The sequence below is a fragment of the Phoxinus phoxinus genome, assembly GCF_949152265.1.
Source record: "Phoxinus phoxinus genome assembly, chromosome: 23".
Lineage (NCBI taxonomy): Eukaryota > Metazoa > Chordata > Actinopteri > Cypriniformes > Leuciscidae > Phoxinus > Phoxinus phoxinus.
In genome coordinates, this window is record NC_136898.1 from 14,259,524 (window position 1) to 14,275,452 (window position 15,929).

The window sequence follows — 15,929 nt, forward strand, 5'->3', positions numbered from 1 at the left end:
GTATTTGTTTGATGAGGCCTTTGCTACTTTGTAAGGACCATTAGGTTTGGATTAGATGCATTTGTGGTGTTTGTTTATTATTGATTTTTTTAAATGTATTTCTCTAATATGAGTTTTATTTAATTTTTTTATCCTTATACAATTTGTACTGTACTTTGGTACACTCTGGTGCTTTAAAAATACATTTAGATGTGATTTGATTCACTTTTAAACTAAACAATCGACACTATACAAAAAACAGACTAACCAAGTAGCTTGTTTTATGAGGAAGTTTTCCTACAAGTATGTTTTTATTTACATATTCATTTGAACCCTTGGTTGGGAATTACTGATGTAGATCACATTCATAACTTGTCATGCTACACAGGCCTACAGTTATAGCAATACAACATTTAATTGTAAAATTGGTAATGAATGCTTTGAAAGAAGTTTTTCTGGAGAAAATCCAAGTGACACTATCAAGTAGAGGTATCAGATATTTTATTATTAATAAATTATAATGTATTTAAAGGTTTTATTAAAAATATATAGATGTATTTTTAGGTAAAATGTATATTACTATTTCTTATATATTTGATGTACTTCTATATTAAATGGTTTATATATATATATATATATATATATATATATATATATATATATATATATATATATATATATATATATATATATATATATATATATATATATACATATTACTTACTGCCCATTATGCCTCTGGCATGTAGGGCAGCATATATATGTATCTAATTATTTATTTATGGGTGCAAGGGATTTTTAAGAAAGGACATTCATTCAAACAGACAGCAGCACAAGCATATGCAGCTTTTCTGTCTTATTTGATCACTATTGGCCTCTAGATGGCAATAACATACTTTTTTATTTCAGTCAGACACACATTCAACTTCATATTCATATTTTTCTAAGGTTGTGGCATTAGTTGGTTATTGATTGACTTTTATAATTATTATACTGTATTTGTGTGATCTAAAACGTGAAATAACATCTAATACACACCAAACAAAGGGTGAATCCTCTGATCTGAGGTGTGACTTAAGGCTATAAATTAATATCACCTGATTCTAATTGTGCTTGTCTATTTAATGCTCTATGCAGCTGGTTACAGCACTACAGAGTCTAGCACTGAGAGATCTATTTTGTACACAAACTCCTGCTGTCAGTTCTGTTTTAGCAGTTATTGTAACGTTTGATCTTAAAACCCTCCTGTAGGAGTTTGTTAGGAGTGATTTGACTATGGCTAGTGCATTGAGTGTCAAAATGCCTGCAGAAAATATGTCTGATAAACGCATGTCCAAGTTCAAAAATAAGGGCAAGGAGCCAACGGTGAGCTGTGCATCCATTCTGGCTATTTTTTTCGCTATTTTTTTGTTCGCTCCTTAATCTCTTGATAGATTTTCACACTCTATCTCTGCTTGCAGAAAATGCGTGACCGCAGAATCGCAGAATGTGTTGAGCTTCGAAAAGCTCAAAGGGTTGAAAGTATTCTGAAGAGGAGGAATATTTCATCCTTGGGAGATGAGGAACCTCTGTCACCAGAGTTTAACACTGACAACGAACAGGTGTTTACTACTTCTACCTTCAGTTAAAACACATTTTTACAATACTCCTGCATCTCACTGTTTTCATCTTGTTAAGGTCATCTCTGCAACGATTCAAGAGATTGTTGCAAGTGTGAACGGCGACTGCCCAGAGATGCAGAGACAAGGTTGTCAAGCAGCTAGGTACAGTAACCAATCTTAACTTGACTAGCAATCAACTCAAATCATGTTACAGAGCATTACCAACCTTCAATTTGATCCCAACAGGAAGCTGCTTTCTCGGGAGAGGAACCCTCCCCTTAAGGAGATTGTTGAAGCAGGACTTCTGACTCGCTTTGTGGAGTTTCTAGGGAGGAACGATGACCCCACGCTGCAGTTTGAGGCTGCCTGGTCTCTTACTAATGTTGCATCTGGCACTTCTTGGCACACACAGCAAGTGGTAGAGCATGGAGCGGTACCAGCCTTCATCGCCCTGCTGGCTTCACCAATGCTGAACATCAGTGAACAGGCGGTCTGGGCTTTAGGCAACATTGCAGGTGAGGATACTTTGAACTTCAGGGGGCCTCTACATCCTAAAAGAATATGGAGGTTGAACACTTGCACTGTAATGTTTGGTGAAACTTGGGTATTTTGTTGAAAAATGGGCTAGTTGTACTACTCTGAAGTTTTGGAACCATTTTAGGTGATGGTCCATCCTATCGAGATGCTTTGATCGAATGTGGCGTTATCCCTGCGTTGTTGGCACGGCTCACACCAGATGCTCCAGTGAGTTTCTTCTGGACTCCCCACATCTCTGAAATGGCAAATATAAACAAACATGCAGAATGTAAACTACATAAAATGTTTTGCAGGTGGGATATCTTCGCAACCTTACATGGACCCTGTCGAACCTTTGTAGGAACAAGAATCCCTTCCCTCGTTTCAGTGCTGTCCAACAAATGCTCCCCTCCATAATCCAACTGCTCCACCACAGTGACAAATCCGTCCTGTCTGACGCATGCTGGGCCGTTTCGTACCTCACCGATGGACCCAATGAACGAATTGATGTAGTCATCAAGACTGGAATTCTTCCACGGTTGGTTGAGCTGCTGGGCTTTGAGGAACTCTCTGTGGTGGTAAGTACTCAGTGTTTTTACCTTTTCGGTCTTGATGGTTGGGCCACTTAAGGACTTTCACCAATATTCTCTAGACACCAGCCCTACGGTCGATTGGAAACATTGTCAGCGGTTCTGACCTGCAGACGCAAGCGGCCATTGATGCAGGCGTGTTGAGTGCCTTGCCCCAGCTGATGCGACACCCTAAGTCCAGTGTTCAGAAGGAGGCAGCTTGGGCAGTGTCCAACATTGCAGCTGGACCCTGCCAACAGATTCAACAGCTCATCACGTGTGGATTGTTGGCTCCTCTCGTCGATCTCCTAAGGAATGTATGTCATAACTGATGTCTTGCTTTGAGTTTTCTGCCCCCGCAGAGTTGCCTATAAAACGTTCTGGCTTCAACGTGATTGTATGCTTCTCCTAAAGCTGGGCATAAAATGAGGCCAATTATACAAGTAGTCCCTCCTGAGGCCCTTTGAAATGGGGTTTCATTTCCTGTTGGGAAAAGTATACTGTAACATGCGTTGTCAAATCTTTGAGGTAATTTATATGGAAAGAGCAGACTTGTACAAGCAAATGGTTACCGTGAATGTCTTGTGCAAGAACTTCTGACTGTTATCATGAATTGACTTTGATAACCAAAACCTTTTGGGGCTGCAATGGTGGTCTGATTTTTGCATTTGTTTAGCAGTATTTTGTGGTAAATTCTAATTGGGATTCAGAAATGGATGTCTAATTTGGAGATAAAATGGGATACAAACCAAAATAGTGTGCTTTTTCAGTGTTGGTTTGGCCAGTATTTGACACTGAGATGCTCCATCTCCTTGTTTTGCAGGGTGACTTCAAAACCCAGCGAGAGGCAGTATGGGCAGTGACTAACTACACAAGTGGTGGCACCGTAGATCAAGTTGTTCATCTGGTCAAGTGTGGTGCTTTAGAGGCCATCTTGAACTTGCTCCAAGTTAAAGACACCAAGACAGTCTTGGTCATCCTAGATGCCATAAATAACATTTTCTTGGTGAGTTCACTGTGTGTGGCTTCATAAAGAAACCTGCAAAACCCTCCTGCAACTCCCAGCGCTTGGCATTGTGAGATGCTAAAATATCAACTGTGTACCTTCTGCAGGCTGCTGAGAAACTTGGTGAGGTGGATAAGCTTTGTTTGTTGGTGGAGGAGGTGGGAGGGCTGGATCGAATTGAGTTCCTTCAAAACCATGAGAACAATACTGTTTATAGAGCGGCTCAAGCTCTTATTGAGAAGTATTTCAGTGAGGTGGGTGTTGCTGAAAGTCATTTTTGATAGCATGAATTTTCTTGTCAAATGTTTTCGTAATCCTTTTGTTTGCAAATGCACTTTGATCTGGGAAAACTAAGACACCTTTTCCATCTAAAGCATTAACAATTGCTTGTTTTTTACCCTCTCTGACGTCTTCCCACGACGCTCTCCTTGACTCACTCAGGATGGTGAAGATCAGTGCCTGACAACGGAAGCCACAGACACAAACTTTGTCTTCGGAGCATCTGAGGTCCAAAAAAGATTTGACTTTTGATGTGTATATATATATATTTTTAAAAGCTTTAAATAAAGGATGATTTTTGCAGCATGTTCTGGCTATTTTTCTTGATTTTGGGGGGGGCAAGGCAGTTACGTTTTCATGAAAGATTGTGCTTGCAAGGTAGCAGTTTTAAATGTGTTTTCTGTAAATGCCACAAGAGCCTCTTAATGTGCTGAGTCATGACAAGTGGGATACAGTAGGTCTTATTTTGTGTTGGCAATGTCTGTGAACCTGGAAGTTGCAAACGACTTTTCTCCAGTGTTGACGTATTTCCAAGTGAAACGGAATCTTGAATAGAGGGCAAGGTTTTACTTTAGCGCTCTATCTCCGCTCATAGCAGACTAATGGTTTGAGGGAAGTGCCTAAGCATTTTCAACCCAAGCTGTCAAACTGACGTCATTAGAAAAAGAACGCCATTCCAGACCGGAAGTAACTTTTCAGATTACCACGGCAAAGAAAACTTTATATATATATTTTTTCTGTGTATTAACTTGCACGGATTAATTTGTTCACAAGACTAGAAATATGCGCTAACAAAGTAAATGGGGTCAATTTTGATTCATGTCAACTTTAACCACAGTAACATTGGTTTAACATTCACTTTAGTATACAATGTCTCCAGGATACCTAAATTCATAATATAGAAATTAACATGATTTATTAGACAATTCAAATCAAACTTTTGATACTTGAGCAGGTTGTTTTTGGAAAAATATACTCCCCTCCCAAACAGATTCATCCCTTGTACAAATCCATTGAACCAAGTGTCTTTAAATTGGCAAATTGTAACCGTTTCACAGCAGTTATAATTTTAAATACCAAGTACTCTAGAAGGGAAATGTGTGTGCTTTCAACTTGACACATTAGCAAGTATGCACTCTTACTCAGAATAAACCAATATTAATGAATGCATCTTTAATGACTATTTGCATCAGCCAAAAAAAAAAAAGTGGAATGTGAAATGATCCACTTAATAGGATTGGACACATTTTGGTCTAAATCAATATAACCTATTCAGAGTAACTGTTAGTTCTTTATGTGAGCTTTTTTTAAAAATAAAAACTCAACATGCTCTGTACAATAAATCTATAATTTGACCTTGAACAAAGATTTGAGAATTTACATAACATTCATGCTTCATTATGCATCAAACCATAGAATCAGATAAAAATGATTCCCACTCAGAGCTAAGAATGTTGGTCCTCTTACAGTCTCTTGATTTAATCATCACACTCATCCTCACTGTCAACATCTTTTACTTTCTCTTTTTTCTTTGGAGGAGGTGGAAGATCCAGCCGGGCCCATGACATTGGCTCTCCCTTCTTCAACAAAACTTCAATTTTGGCAGCCATCATGTTCACCAAACTTTTACTTGCATCGATCACCTTAGGGAAAAGCAAATAGACAATCTCAAAATGATAAAAGTCATGCTTTGTTTGTGGTGCTTAAGTTTAAATTAAAGCAATAAACCTCAAAGTCATGGTTTACAATAATTTTAGAACATTTAAGTGGTGTTGTTAGGCATGATTTGGAGTGGAAATTCCTTTAGGACCAGAACTACATGCTTTAGAATAAAATATTGTGAAATTACAATACTTTTTCATATGCAGAGACAACTTTGGGAAACGCTTTTTTGAAGTTCTATCCAGTAACACTACTGTCACAAAATGTATTCACTTCAAGCTTTAATGATAAAAGTATTTTACAACTGAATACTCACCCCCCACAAACTGATCTGCTGTTCAAATTCTTTCTCTCCTTCAAATATAATGTGGATTTTGAGCTGCAAGAATAAAAAAAATAGCCTTTGGAAAATTGTAAACTACCAGTATACCGATTTTTTCGCAAATAATTTTGCCTTGATGTCTTACCACAGTACTGTTCCCCTCCACCGAGCTCAGCTCTGGTATTGAATTTTTGGCATAAATGGAAATGATGACCTGACTTCCTGTTTGGTGCCAATCAAACCTGCATGGCACAACCTTTTTTCCCTGTGCACACATAAAAAAAAAAAATGTCATCCACCACTTCAAACAAGATTCACATGTAAACGTATTCAATAATTTGGTCTTCAACAAATGTTAATTTGAAAGTTGGATTTGGGCCTGCTAGATCTGCACAGTGTTGTATTGGAGTGCATGTAAAAATACTGTATAATTGCCATCTACAAAATGCAAAAGGGGGGGGGAATCAAATGCAAGTAATATAGTTCTTTGACATTTAAATCTCATGGTAGGCACTTACTGTATCTTTCATATTCCACTGATGCTTTCCTCGGGTACAGCCCTCCAGAGACAGAAACGTGTTGAAGTCTGAGGTTTTCCTCTTACAGCAGGTCCAATATTTCATCCTTTTATGAGGAAAGATAAAAAAAGACTTAGGGGCAGTTTACATGGCACGGTTTTCAACCAAAAACGGAAAACTTTTTATGCCCTTTGCCCGTGTATTTACATAACTGCATTTTGGGGGCCTGAAAATGCAAACTTTTGAAAACGGGTTTCAAAGTGTATGTTTTTTAAACATTTACCTTTATCGTCTCCTTGTAAACGACAAAAACATGAATTTGTGAAAACGGTGACGTCATGCGCATTTCGTGTTCAGTCTATATAGGCGTGTAGTGTTTCTTTACAAAGTGACATCGCCAAATACTGGCCTGGCAACATAATACAGCGGTTTTAGTCGTTTTCGCGGATCCGTGTGAACGGGGATCGTTTTGACAACGTTGTCGCCTGTACCCAGAAAACGTCAAGGATAAACAAATACATCGTTGTCGTGTAAACGTACCCTAAATTTCAGAATCCGCAGATATATCAGATTTCTCCATCTACACTTTTCTAGTAGTCATTTTCAGTTTTGATCGGATGCTAATTTACCCTTCATGGAAGATAGGTACACCAGCATGATACAAACACGTCTCGTCATCACAGGCTTGTCCGCTGAATGTCTTAAAAACAAAAGAATGAGAATCCACTGTTTATATGATGAACTGAAGAAACTTTATGTGCCGTGGTTTCTAATCGGAGAAGCAGAGAGTGCGAACAGTACCTTACTGCAGCCTCCATTCTTACAGGACGTCCCTATCTTAATTTCATCACTATCCTCCTCTATAATACAAGAAAGAAAATAAAATGCATCAGATTAGAAGACAAATAGACAGGTAGAGAAAAAGAGGGTCAGGCTTTTCTTACCTTTTATCTCCTGTGCATTTTCTTCAGTTATTTTGAGCTTTTCTAAAGCCTGTTTGAGCGAAGGAGAGATCTTCCGTTGTAGAATAGAGAAAGGCTCATCTGGACTACAAAGACAATTAAAAACGGATGTTTTCAGTCATTTGACCTTAAGAGGTTCTAACATCAATGTGGGTTTTGGCTGGGTGGACTGTTAACCCTTTCGCACGTACGATCACACCCGTGTGATCAGTCTTGGCTGGTCCCTGGAGCGTACGATCACACCGGTGTGATTAGAACGGTCAGCGCATCACGTGATCAACTGCTAAATTCAAATGTGCTTTCGCGCGTTGGCTGGCGCTGAGCCAGAGATGGACGTGCTCGTGCTTGTCATATATCACAACTATTCAGTGTTTTCAACCACATAATGTTTATTTTAGGTTTCAGGCATTTAAAATCACAGAAGTACTAGCAAACCAATGAATTTGAGTTTGTAAAATACACACAGATGTCTATGGAAGCGCCAATAATAATCCTTTCCATCATAATAAGACGACATGTTTTATTCATATCAGATACACAATGTGTAAGTAGCTTTACATTTTACCCTATTCTTCTCCCAGTTAACCTGCCACTTACTTTCATGTATTTCGTGAGAAGTGGAGGAATTGACGTGTTGTAAATCCAGCACAAACTAACATGGCGCCGCCCATCGCGCATACAGCTCAACTAACGCGATCGTTATAAAAGTGTTTAAACAACCAAACACATCCACATGCACATATTTGACAATCGGAATATCTGTGTTTCATGCTGTATCTAACATATTTTTGAATATTTTGAATCAAAAAGAGAAAATTGCATAAAAGCAGATCATCATTCATTCAGCGCTGTGTTGTGTTTGCGCTGTGTCACGTGACAAGCAATGACGCGTCCCCATGGAAACGATAAAGTGACAGGTTCTAAATAACGGTCGCCTTGAAAAACTCACTCTGGGGGGTCAGTTAGAATATTTTAAACTTACGTGTGAAAGGGTTAATGAGAATAACTTGTTCTCTATAGTAGATTTAATGCTGCATTACTTTATCTTCTAAACATCTGAACTAATGAGCTGGAAAATACAAATGGGGAAAACCGTGTCCTTTCCAAGTGCGTTTTTACCTTGGTCGCTGAATAGACTCCAGAGGTTTTGGTACTTGGGTGATGCATTCATCACATTTTTGCTTCACGTCATTCACGTTCTTGTCCGCAGAGGACTTTACCTCTGGTTTAACAGGCTCAGATGGCTTCTCCTGATTATGAGGGCCTTTCGTGCAACCCTAAGAGATTCATAAATACAGACAAACATTTCAAGACTTAGCCATGGCCATTTCAATATAATAAGATATTTATAATTTATATGAGCAAATACACAACTCGGTCTATGAAAATTATCATTTAGTCTCATCACAGACGAGTTGTAGCACTCACAGCAATACTGAGAAAATCTGAAAAGTCAGTTGTTCGTCTCTTGCAGCAAGACCAACCCTGGGAAGCAATGCAAGACACAATTTAATAGGTTTAACTCTGAGTAAAAGTGACATATTTTCCATAAATAGCCCAAGTAAACTGATCTTTTTGAATGTCCACACCTTTAATGCATCATGAAACACTGGCACTCCGGGGTGGTGTGTGCATGAATCTATGGATGAGAAGAGATTGATTCTGAAATGTGACGTCACAGGAATATAGTCACATGTCTATGTATTGTTCACACAATATGCAGCTTAAGTTTGCTACTCCACCAACTGCTCAACTACTGGATTTTTCGTTAAGACGTTTATATAACATGCTTGTATTCTAGCCATCGATAAAACAAATATTAATTTACGAAGTCTGTGCTATTGATTGAACATCATTCAAACGTTTATGACCAGCTGCATTGTAGATGCTTCACTACATTAACATGCTAAATAACGTTCAAATAAAATTAATAGTTGACCCTTTTTAGAGGGGGTCATGTTTTGTTATTAATATATGTATATTAATAAATGTTGTTAAAGACAAGTGGTTTTCTTTACACATGTAAGTTATCCTGCTATATAAGTCATAGCAATGCAGCTATCGTTTTTTATCTATCTAAAGTCTTACCATCCGAATTCTTGTCGGGGTCAAAACGTTGTCCACATCCTTTATTATAACACAGTACAGACATAATGTTTGACAAAAATTCAAACGTATGTTTTACAACGTGGTCAAAAGGGAATGGTCCGAAGTCTTTGCTAGCTAGCTGCTGCTGCTGCTTCCCGTCGCCAGGTCCCTTCCGGAATCTTTCGTGAATTTCCGTAAGTTGTCGTTCAGAGTTTCGGCTCCAATCGTATATTTTCGGAATGTTTCGGAACTGGAATTACGGGATCACAGAGTGGGAGATGCACCGCCTAGCGGAGTTTAAATAAACACAGACAAGGCTCTGCATGAAAACGAACCTTGTTCAGTTCTACTATTTCACTCCGTCACATGAAATTATTGTTTTTGTTTATTTTTTTTGCATACCATGAACATGTTACTTTTTATATTAAAATAACAATAAATACGTTAGCGATATTTTAAACAACATAAATTGTTTTGTGCGCTCTATGTAGCGTAAAACATTTATTCTAATTGTCTAATGTTTGTATTAGATGAGGTTTAGATCCTGTTGTTGCTATGGGACAGCAGCAACAACACCAACTTCGGTTTCGTTTGCGCATTCACGGGATAACATGCACTCGTGAGCGCGCTTTAGGAGGTGCGCGCTCCACTGATTACAGTCTACTGTGAGTGGCAGTGAGTCCTGTATGGCAAAGAAGTGAAGGATGTAGTTTCACAGTGCGGGCTCCTGGATGTTTGTAGCGCACAGATTTCTTTCTCCCTAAGCCAGAGGTAAGAGCTCATTCACTTATTTTTGATGCACTAAATATCGGAGAACAAGACTGCTCGCTCTCGCTAACAAACATATTTTACGACTCCACAGCGTTGAAAGTTTCCTTTGATTACAGCCGTATTTTAATGTCGTGCGTGCATTCTGAGAGGATAGGTTTTGTTTGACATGATCAAAGTTATTTACTTTAAATGCAATACAAATATAATGCCAAACTGTAGTGTAATTTAGCCACATTTTCTCTTGTTGCACATTTCTTTCAAGACTATTTTTATATTATTTTCTATGAGTGTGTTTCCCATTTGTTTTGGGTGATTAATCGTCATGTCTCCTCTTCGTTGCTATTATCAATCTTGCATAGATATTACCATTTAACTCCAATGAGAACAGGGTCAGGTGTTTATTATCTTTCTTTCTTTTTTTGACAATTCAATCCAAACCAAGGGCTTCTGAATTTAAATAACTGCCATCACATTTATTTCAGCAATAGGGATATGTCTTGATGAGATAAATGCCCTAGATTGAAATGGTTTACTGCATATTATTTCTCTTATTTGCAGGGTAACTGGATGATGGCATGGCTATAAACAGCTGCCCAGGGGGCAGTATGAGGATCTGTCTCACCAGTTTCTTCTTATTGCTCCTCTACCTGATTCCTTGTTTGGGGCAACTGCAGGAGCGAGGGTCCTCCTCCTTTCAGTTTACCGCCTCCATCTACAATGCCACCATTTATGAGAACTCTGCAGCTCGATCATACATTAGGACTGAGGTTAAAATGGGGATTGCTCTATCTAAGTTGGGCCCTTTGGACATCAAATATTTAATTGAATCTGGAGACGATGAGGGGCTGTTTCAGGCTGAGGAATTTGTGCTGGGGGACTTTTGCTTTCTCCGCATACGGACTAACGGTGGGAGTGCTGCTATCCTAAACCGCGAAGTGCAGGATAATTATACATTAACAGTTAGGGCAACCGGCAAAAGCGTGCTGGAGGCTTCTGTGATAGTTAATGTGCAAATTATGGATATGAACGACCTCCGACCTTTGTTCTCTCCCACTTCTTATGCCATTGAGATTCCAGAAAGTACTTCGTTGGGAGCAAGTGTGACTCAGGTGACCGCCACTGACGCAGACATCGGCTCCAATGGCGAGTTTTACTATTTCTTCAAAGACGATGTGGAGGAGTTTGCTGTCCACCCAACCAGTGGGGTGGTATCACTCACAGCCAAGCCTAATGCAGATAGCAACCGCAGATTTGCCCTTGAAGTTTTAGCAGTGGATCGTGGAATGAAGGTTTATGGGAACAGTGGTATCAGCAGTACAGCCAAACTAGTGATCAGTGTTGTGCGTATTAATGAGTTTGCACCAACACTGAAAGCAATTGCACTTTACCCTGTAATATCAGACAAAGAGCCAGTATATGCAATTGTTACTGTTGAAGATTTGGATGAGGGACCCAATGGAGAAATTGAGTGGGTTGCCATTATTGCAGGTGACCCACAGGAGCAGTTTGTCCTTGACAGAGCTCCTCTTGGAAATGAGTACAAGCTGAAGATGTCTGAAACGGTCAACTGGGATAAATTTCCTTACGGTTGCAATCTCACTTTTCAAGCCAAAGACAGAGGCACACCACCAAGGTTTTCCAACACTCAGACTGTTCAGCTTTTGGTGAAAAGACCCCAGTCTGTGAAGGTGAGTTTTGAAAAGAAGATTTACAAAACCTCAATGATCGAGATTGCACCACCAGGGACCATTATAGAGACTGTGAAGATATCTCCAAAACCGCCGGTCATCAGTTACGCCCTAAGCCTGACCTCAGATTCAATTTATTTTATCATCAATCCACTCACTGGTGTCATCTCAACAGCACAAGAGTTTACCACATTAAGCCAGAAGCTCCTTGATTTGAAAGTGATGGAGACAGTGAGTGGCACGACGGCTAAGGTGCAAATTATGGTTGAGGATGCTAACAACAACTCCCCAATGTTTACCAGCACATCTTACAATGTTTCTGTCAATGAGAGCATCCCCATTGGCACTGTCATTCTCACTGTATCAGCGGTGGATGATGATAAAGGTGACAATGGGTGCATAACATACAGCATAGCCAGCCTTCAGCCCCTCCCGTTCATCATCAACCACAATACAGGAGAGCTGACAACATCCAAAGAACTGGATTTTGAATCATCTTTGGAGACATACGTGTTCGCCGTCCGAGCCTCAGACTGGGGCTCGCCTTATAGACGAGAAAGTGAAGTCAATGTCACAGTACAAGTGTTGAACATTAATGACAACCAACCCCTTTTTGAGCGCGTGTCATGTAAAGGTACGATAGGGCGTGATTTTCCTGTGGGCCAGACGATCATCACCATGTCTGCCATTGATATTGATGAGCTTGGACTGGTTAAATATGAGATTGTGTCTGGAAATGAGGAAGATGTCTTCAGTCTTAACCCAGACTCTGGCATGTTGTCATTAAGAAGACCCCTTGCGGAGAAATTTGTAAGAAACGAACAGTTCAACTTGATAATAGCTGCGTCAGATTCCGAGTTGCTTTCAGAACCCACCTTTGTAAATATATCATTGGTCAGAGGCAGAATGGCAGCAAAGAGTTTTAATTGTCGAGACACAAAAGTTGCACAAAAGTTAGCTGAGAAACTTTTGAAAAGAGCCTCTGCCATTAGCAAATCCAAAGTGGATGAAGGCTACACAGATCTGTTTTCTGTCAACAGACAGACGCCTCAGTTTGAATCCTTTCCATCAGATATTGTAGTTCGTGAGGACATGCCTGTGGGAGCCAGTGTACTTCAAGTTAACACGAATGATGGTGACACGGGCTTCAATGGTCGTGTCCTGCATGCCATATCAGATGGGAACATCGATAGCTGCTTCAATATTGACATGGAAAGTGGCCTAATTTACATTTATCAGCCGTTGGACCGTGAGCGATCAGACCGGTACCTCCTTAACATAACTGTATATGACTTGGGCCTTCCACAGAAATCCAGCTGGAGATTGCTGAGAGTTAACATTGATGATGTGAATGATAACAGCCCAAAATTCTCCCTCAAGAGCTATACTGCCGTTGTACCAGAGAACGCAGCCTTCGGCACAGAAGTGATCCAGGTCAAAGCCTCAGATGATGATCTCGGTCAGAACAGTGAAATCTCATACACCTTGTTAACAAACACACCCATGTTTGCCATTAACAGTGAGACCGGCTCTGTTTATGTGTCTAGTCAGTTGGACAGGGAGTCCATCTCGGATTTCACCCTCAAAATTCAGGCTAGAGATAAGGCAGAAAGAGGGAACCAGATGTTCTCAGAGACAACCCTGAGAGTGTACCTCGAGGATATAAATGACTGTGCCCCTATGTTTATTCCCAGGAGTTACAGTTGCCGTGTGTTGGAGGACATTCCTATCGGTGCAGTTATAGCTTGGCTGCAAACGCAAGACCCAGACATTGGATCTGGTGGATGGGTTAGATACTCCTTGTCCAATGACTTCAGTGGGACATTTAAGATCCATGCTGAAAGTGGCGCCATTAAGGTGGCCAAGGACCTGGACTATGAGAAGCAACAATTCTACAATATCTCAGTGGTTGCAGAGGACTTGGGTTTTCCAGTGAAACTTCGCTCTGAGTCTTATCTTGAAGTGGAAGTCATTGATGTCAATGAGAACCTCAATGAGCCATACTTCTCAGAATTTGCAGTGAGGGGAACTGTGAAGGAAAACTCTCGTCATGGAACAAGTGTCCTCCGGGTGACTGCTCAAGATGATGACAAGGGCAGAGATGGAGTGATCAGATACTCTATCAAAGCTAGAAGTGGTCTTGGAAGGTTCTCCATTGATGATGAAACAGGTATCTATAATTTGATTCTTTATGTGCGTTTTGGTTGTGTTGTCTTCTATGTTTTAGCCTATCTCTTTTGATGACTAACCAGTCCTGAGTCGATGCTTGCATAATAAAACAAAACCTGTGAAAATGGTTGTGAATTTATGCCCTAACATTTTACTGCAGTGTGCTGACTGAATGGTATTAAAAGGTCACTGTGACGTTATTTGTCTTGGCAATGAATTTGTGCTCTGAGTCTACAATTGCCTCTGAAATTTGCTGCCACTGGAGAAGACCACTGACCTAGAAAGGTAGGACTTAACCTCTGTGTGGTTTGAATCAGTGTTCTTCTGTGATTTCTAACACAATCTGTGTTTCAAAATCTGTTATGTGAGATCTGATATTTGCAGTATTGAAGAAGAAAAGCTGCTCAATTACTTGCACAACTTGTTGTGTGGTGCCTGCTTCACTATTAATTACAACTAATGACTATTGATTAGAGAACTACAACGGGCAGTGGGATGTAACTGTGGTCTTCCATTCACATGTCAGCTAATTAGGCTGAGCCTGTTAATCAGGCCCCTGTTTAAAGTAAGCGAGTGGTGCACAATTGTGCCAGAACCTCAAATGAGCATGGATTTTCCACAGAGAATTGAATGCCCTACCAGCAGCAAAAGACAAGTTGTAGGGGAAGCGGATACATGAGAACAAGAGTTGTCTTTTATCTTCAAAGTAAAACCTCTGGGACAAGTAAGGACAGTGGCATTGGCTCAGCACGCCCGCCACATATCCGCCTACCAACATTCGTTTAGCTGCCATGTGGCATGGTGTGTTATTATATAGTCCTTAACATTGTCACTAGATTTTTGCGATGATTGAAAGTGGACAGTTCATGCAATACACTTCCAAACAAGCAGAAATCATAGCCACTTGATCTTGGTCACCAGACGAGATGTGTCGTGTTGAAGTTCATAGTTTGTATGTAGAGTTATTCCGATTTAGGAAGTCTCTTTGCGCAGATGCGAGAGTGAACTAAAAAGGCTGGTGGGATTTATGAAGGCCTTATCGGCAGAGCGCTCTGCTGCTTTGAGCAGGCATTGGTATTCCTGCCCACACTTTGGGAAATAAATCAGAGTGCACTCTCACTCAGACGCCTGTCGAGAAACAAGTTCAGCTCTAATTTGCCTCTGAGATTTGGCCTCTTTTTCTCCAGAGTCAGGTTAAGTCCTTTATGTCAAAATCTCTTAGACACCTGCGCAAAGGGCCGCTTGTGCTACACATCCCAAAACACTGCACAAGACTGAAGTATTCTGTTTAGCTTTTTGAAAGATAACATATTTTTGGAGCGTATGGGAGTCGAGGATCTTTACCACAAGCCTACTTCCTCTTACAGACTTCTTGAACTTTGATTGTAATTCAGGGGAGATATCAAGGGGTTTCCTTTTAATGCCTGCATGGCATACAAAGGAAACGTCTCTCTCACTGTAACAAAGATGCAGATTTGGAGTAGAATGAGTGGGACCGGGAACAGATTTATGTTGAAAGAGAAAAATGCTTTTTCAGCATGTTTAATTATAATAATAATTGAAGATATACCTTGCATGAAAAGATCTGCACTTGAAGATATTTGTAGATATTAAGGATGACTTTGGCTAAGTTCTGCCTGATTATGATCTAATTTCTGACAAGTTATGAATATTTTATTGTTCACATCTTAAAATATGAACTATTTTTTTTTCTCAGGGAATTTGAAATTAAAATGGTGACACCAAATGGTATGAATAATATGAAATTACATCTTATTTGCATCAAAACATCTGTTATT

The 15,929-nt window shown here is 39.9% G+C and overlaps 3 protein-coding genes across 3 annotated transcripts in view; 2 read left to right on the plus strand and 1 right to left on the minus strand.

Annotated features, from left to right (window-relative positions):
• Nucleotides 1-1,090: 1,090 nt before the first annotated feature.
• On the plus strand, nucleotides 1,091-4,269 carry kpna7 (karyopherin alpha 7 (importin alpha 8)). The gene is made up of 10 exons (XM_079599994.1): nucleotides 1,091-1,344; nucleotides 1,440-1,580; nucleotides 1,657-1,742; nucleotides 1,827-2,095; nucleotides 2,242-2,324; nucleotides 2,411-2,674; nucleotides 2,749-2,982; nucleotides 3,489-3,671; nucleotides 3,779-3,925; nucleotides 4,113-4,269. Exons 1-10 carry the CDS (start codon nucleotides 1,255-1,257, stop codon nucleotides 4,200-4,202), a joined length of 1,587 nt encoding a protein of 528 aa, XP_079456120.1. The 5' UTR covers nucleotides 1,091-1,254; the 3' UTR covers nucleotides 4,203-4,269.
• Nucleotides 4,270-4,639: 370 nt separating this feature from the next.
• Nucleotides 4,640-9,787, minus strand: chordc1b (cysteine and histidine-rich domain (CHORD) containing 1b). Its single transcript, XM_079600670.1, has 11 exons — nucleotides 9,503-9,787; nucleotides 9,004-9,053; nucleotides 8,843-8,899; nucleotides 8,534-8,691; nucleotides 7,397-7,500; nucleotides 7,254-7,312; nucleotides 7,082-7,152; nucleotides 6,453-6,558; nucleotides 6,080-6,199; nucleotides 5,929-5,991; nucleotides 4,640-5,593 (listed from the first exon to the last, which is right to left on the minus strand). The coding sequence occupies exons 1-11, from the start codon at nucleotides 9,564-9,566 to the stop codon at nucleotides 5,429-5,431; spliced, it is 1,017 nt and encodes a 338-aa protein (XP_079456796.1). The 5' UTR covers nucleotides 9,567-9,787; the 3' UTR covers nucleotides 4,640-5,428.
• A 351-nt stretch (nucleotides 9,788-10,138) lies between these two features.
• fat3b (FAT atypical cadherin 3b) overlaps nucleotides 10,139-15,929 on the plus strand; it is a 53,250-nt gene continuing 47,459 nt past the window's right edge. Inside the window, exons 1-2 of the mRNA XM_079600669.1 lie at nucleotides 10,139-10,273; nucleotides 10,832-14,131. Coding sequence (XP_079456795.1) covers nucleotides 10,849-14,131 — 3,283 coding nt within the window. The 5' untranslated portion in view covers nucleotides 10,139-10,273; nucleotides 10,832-10,848. The remainder of the gene's footprint in view (nucleotides 10,274-10,831; nucleotides 14,132-15,929) is intronic.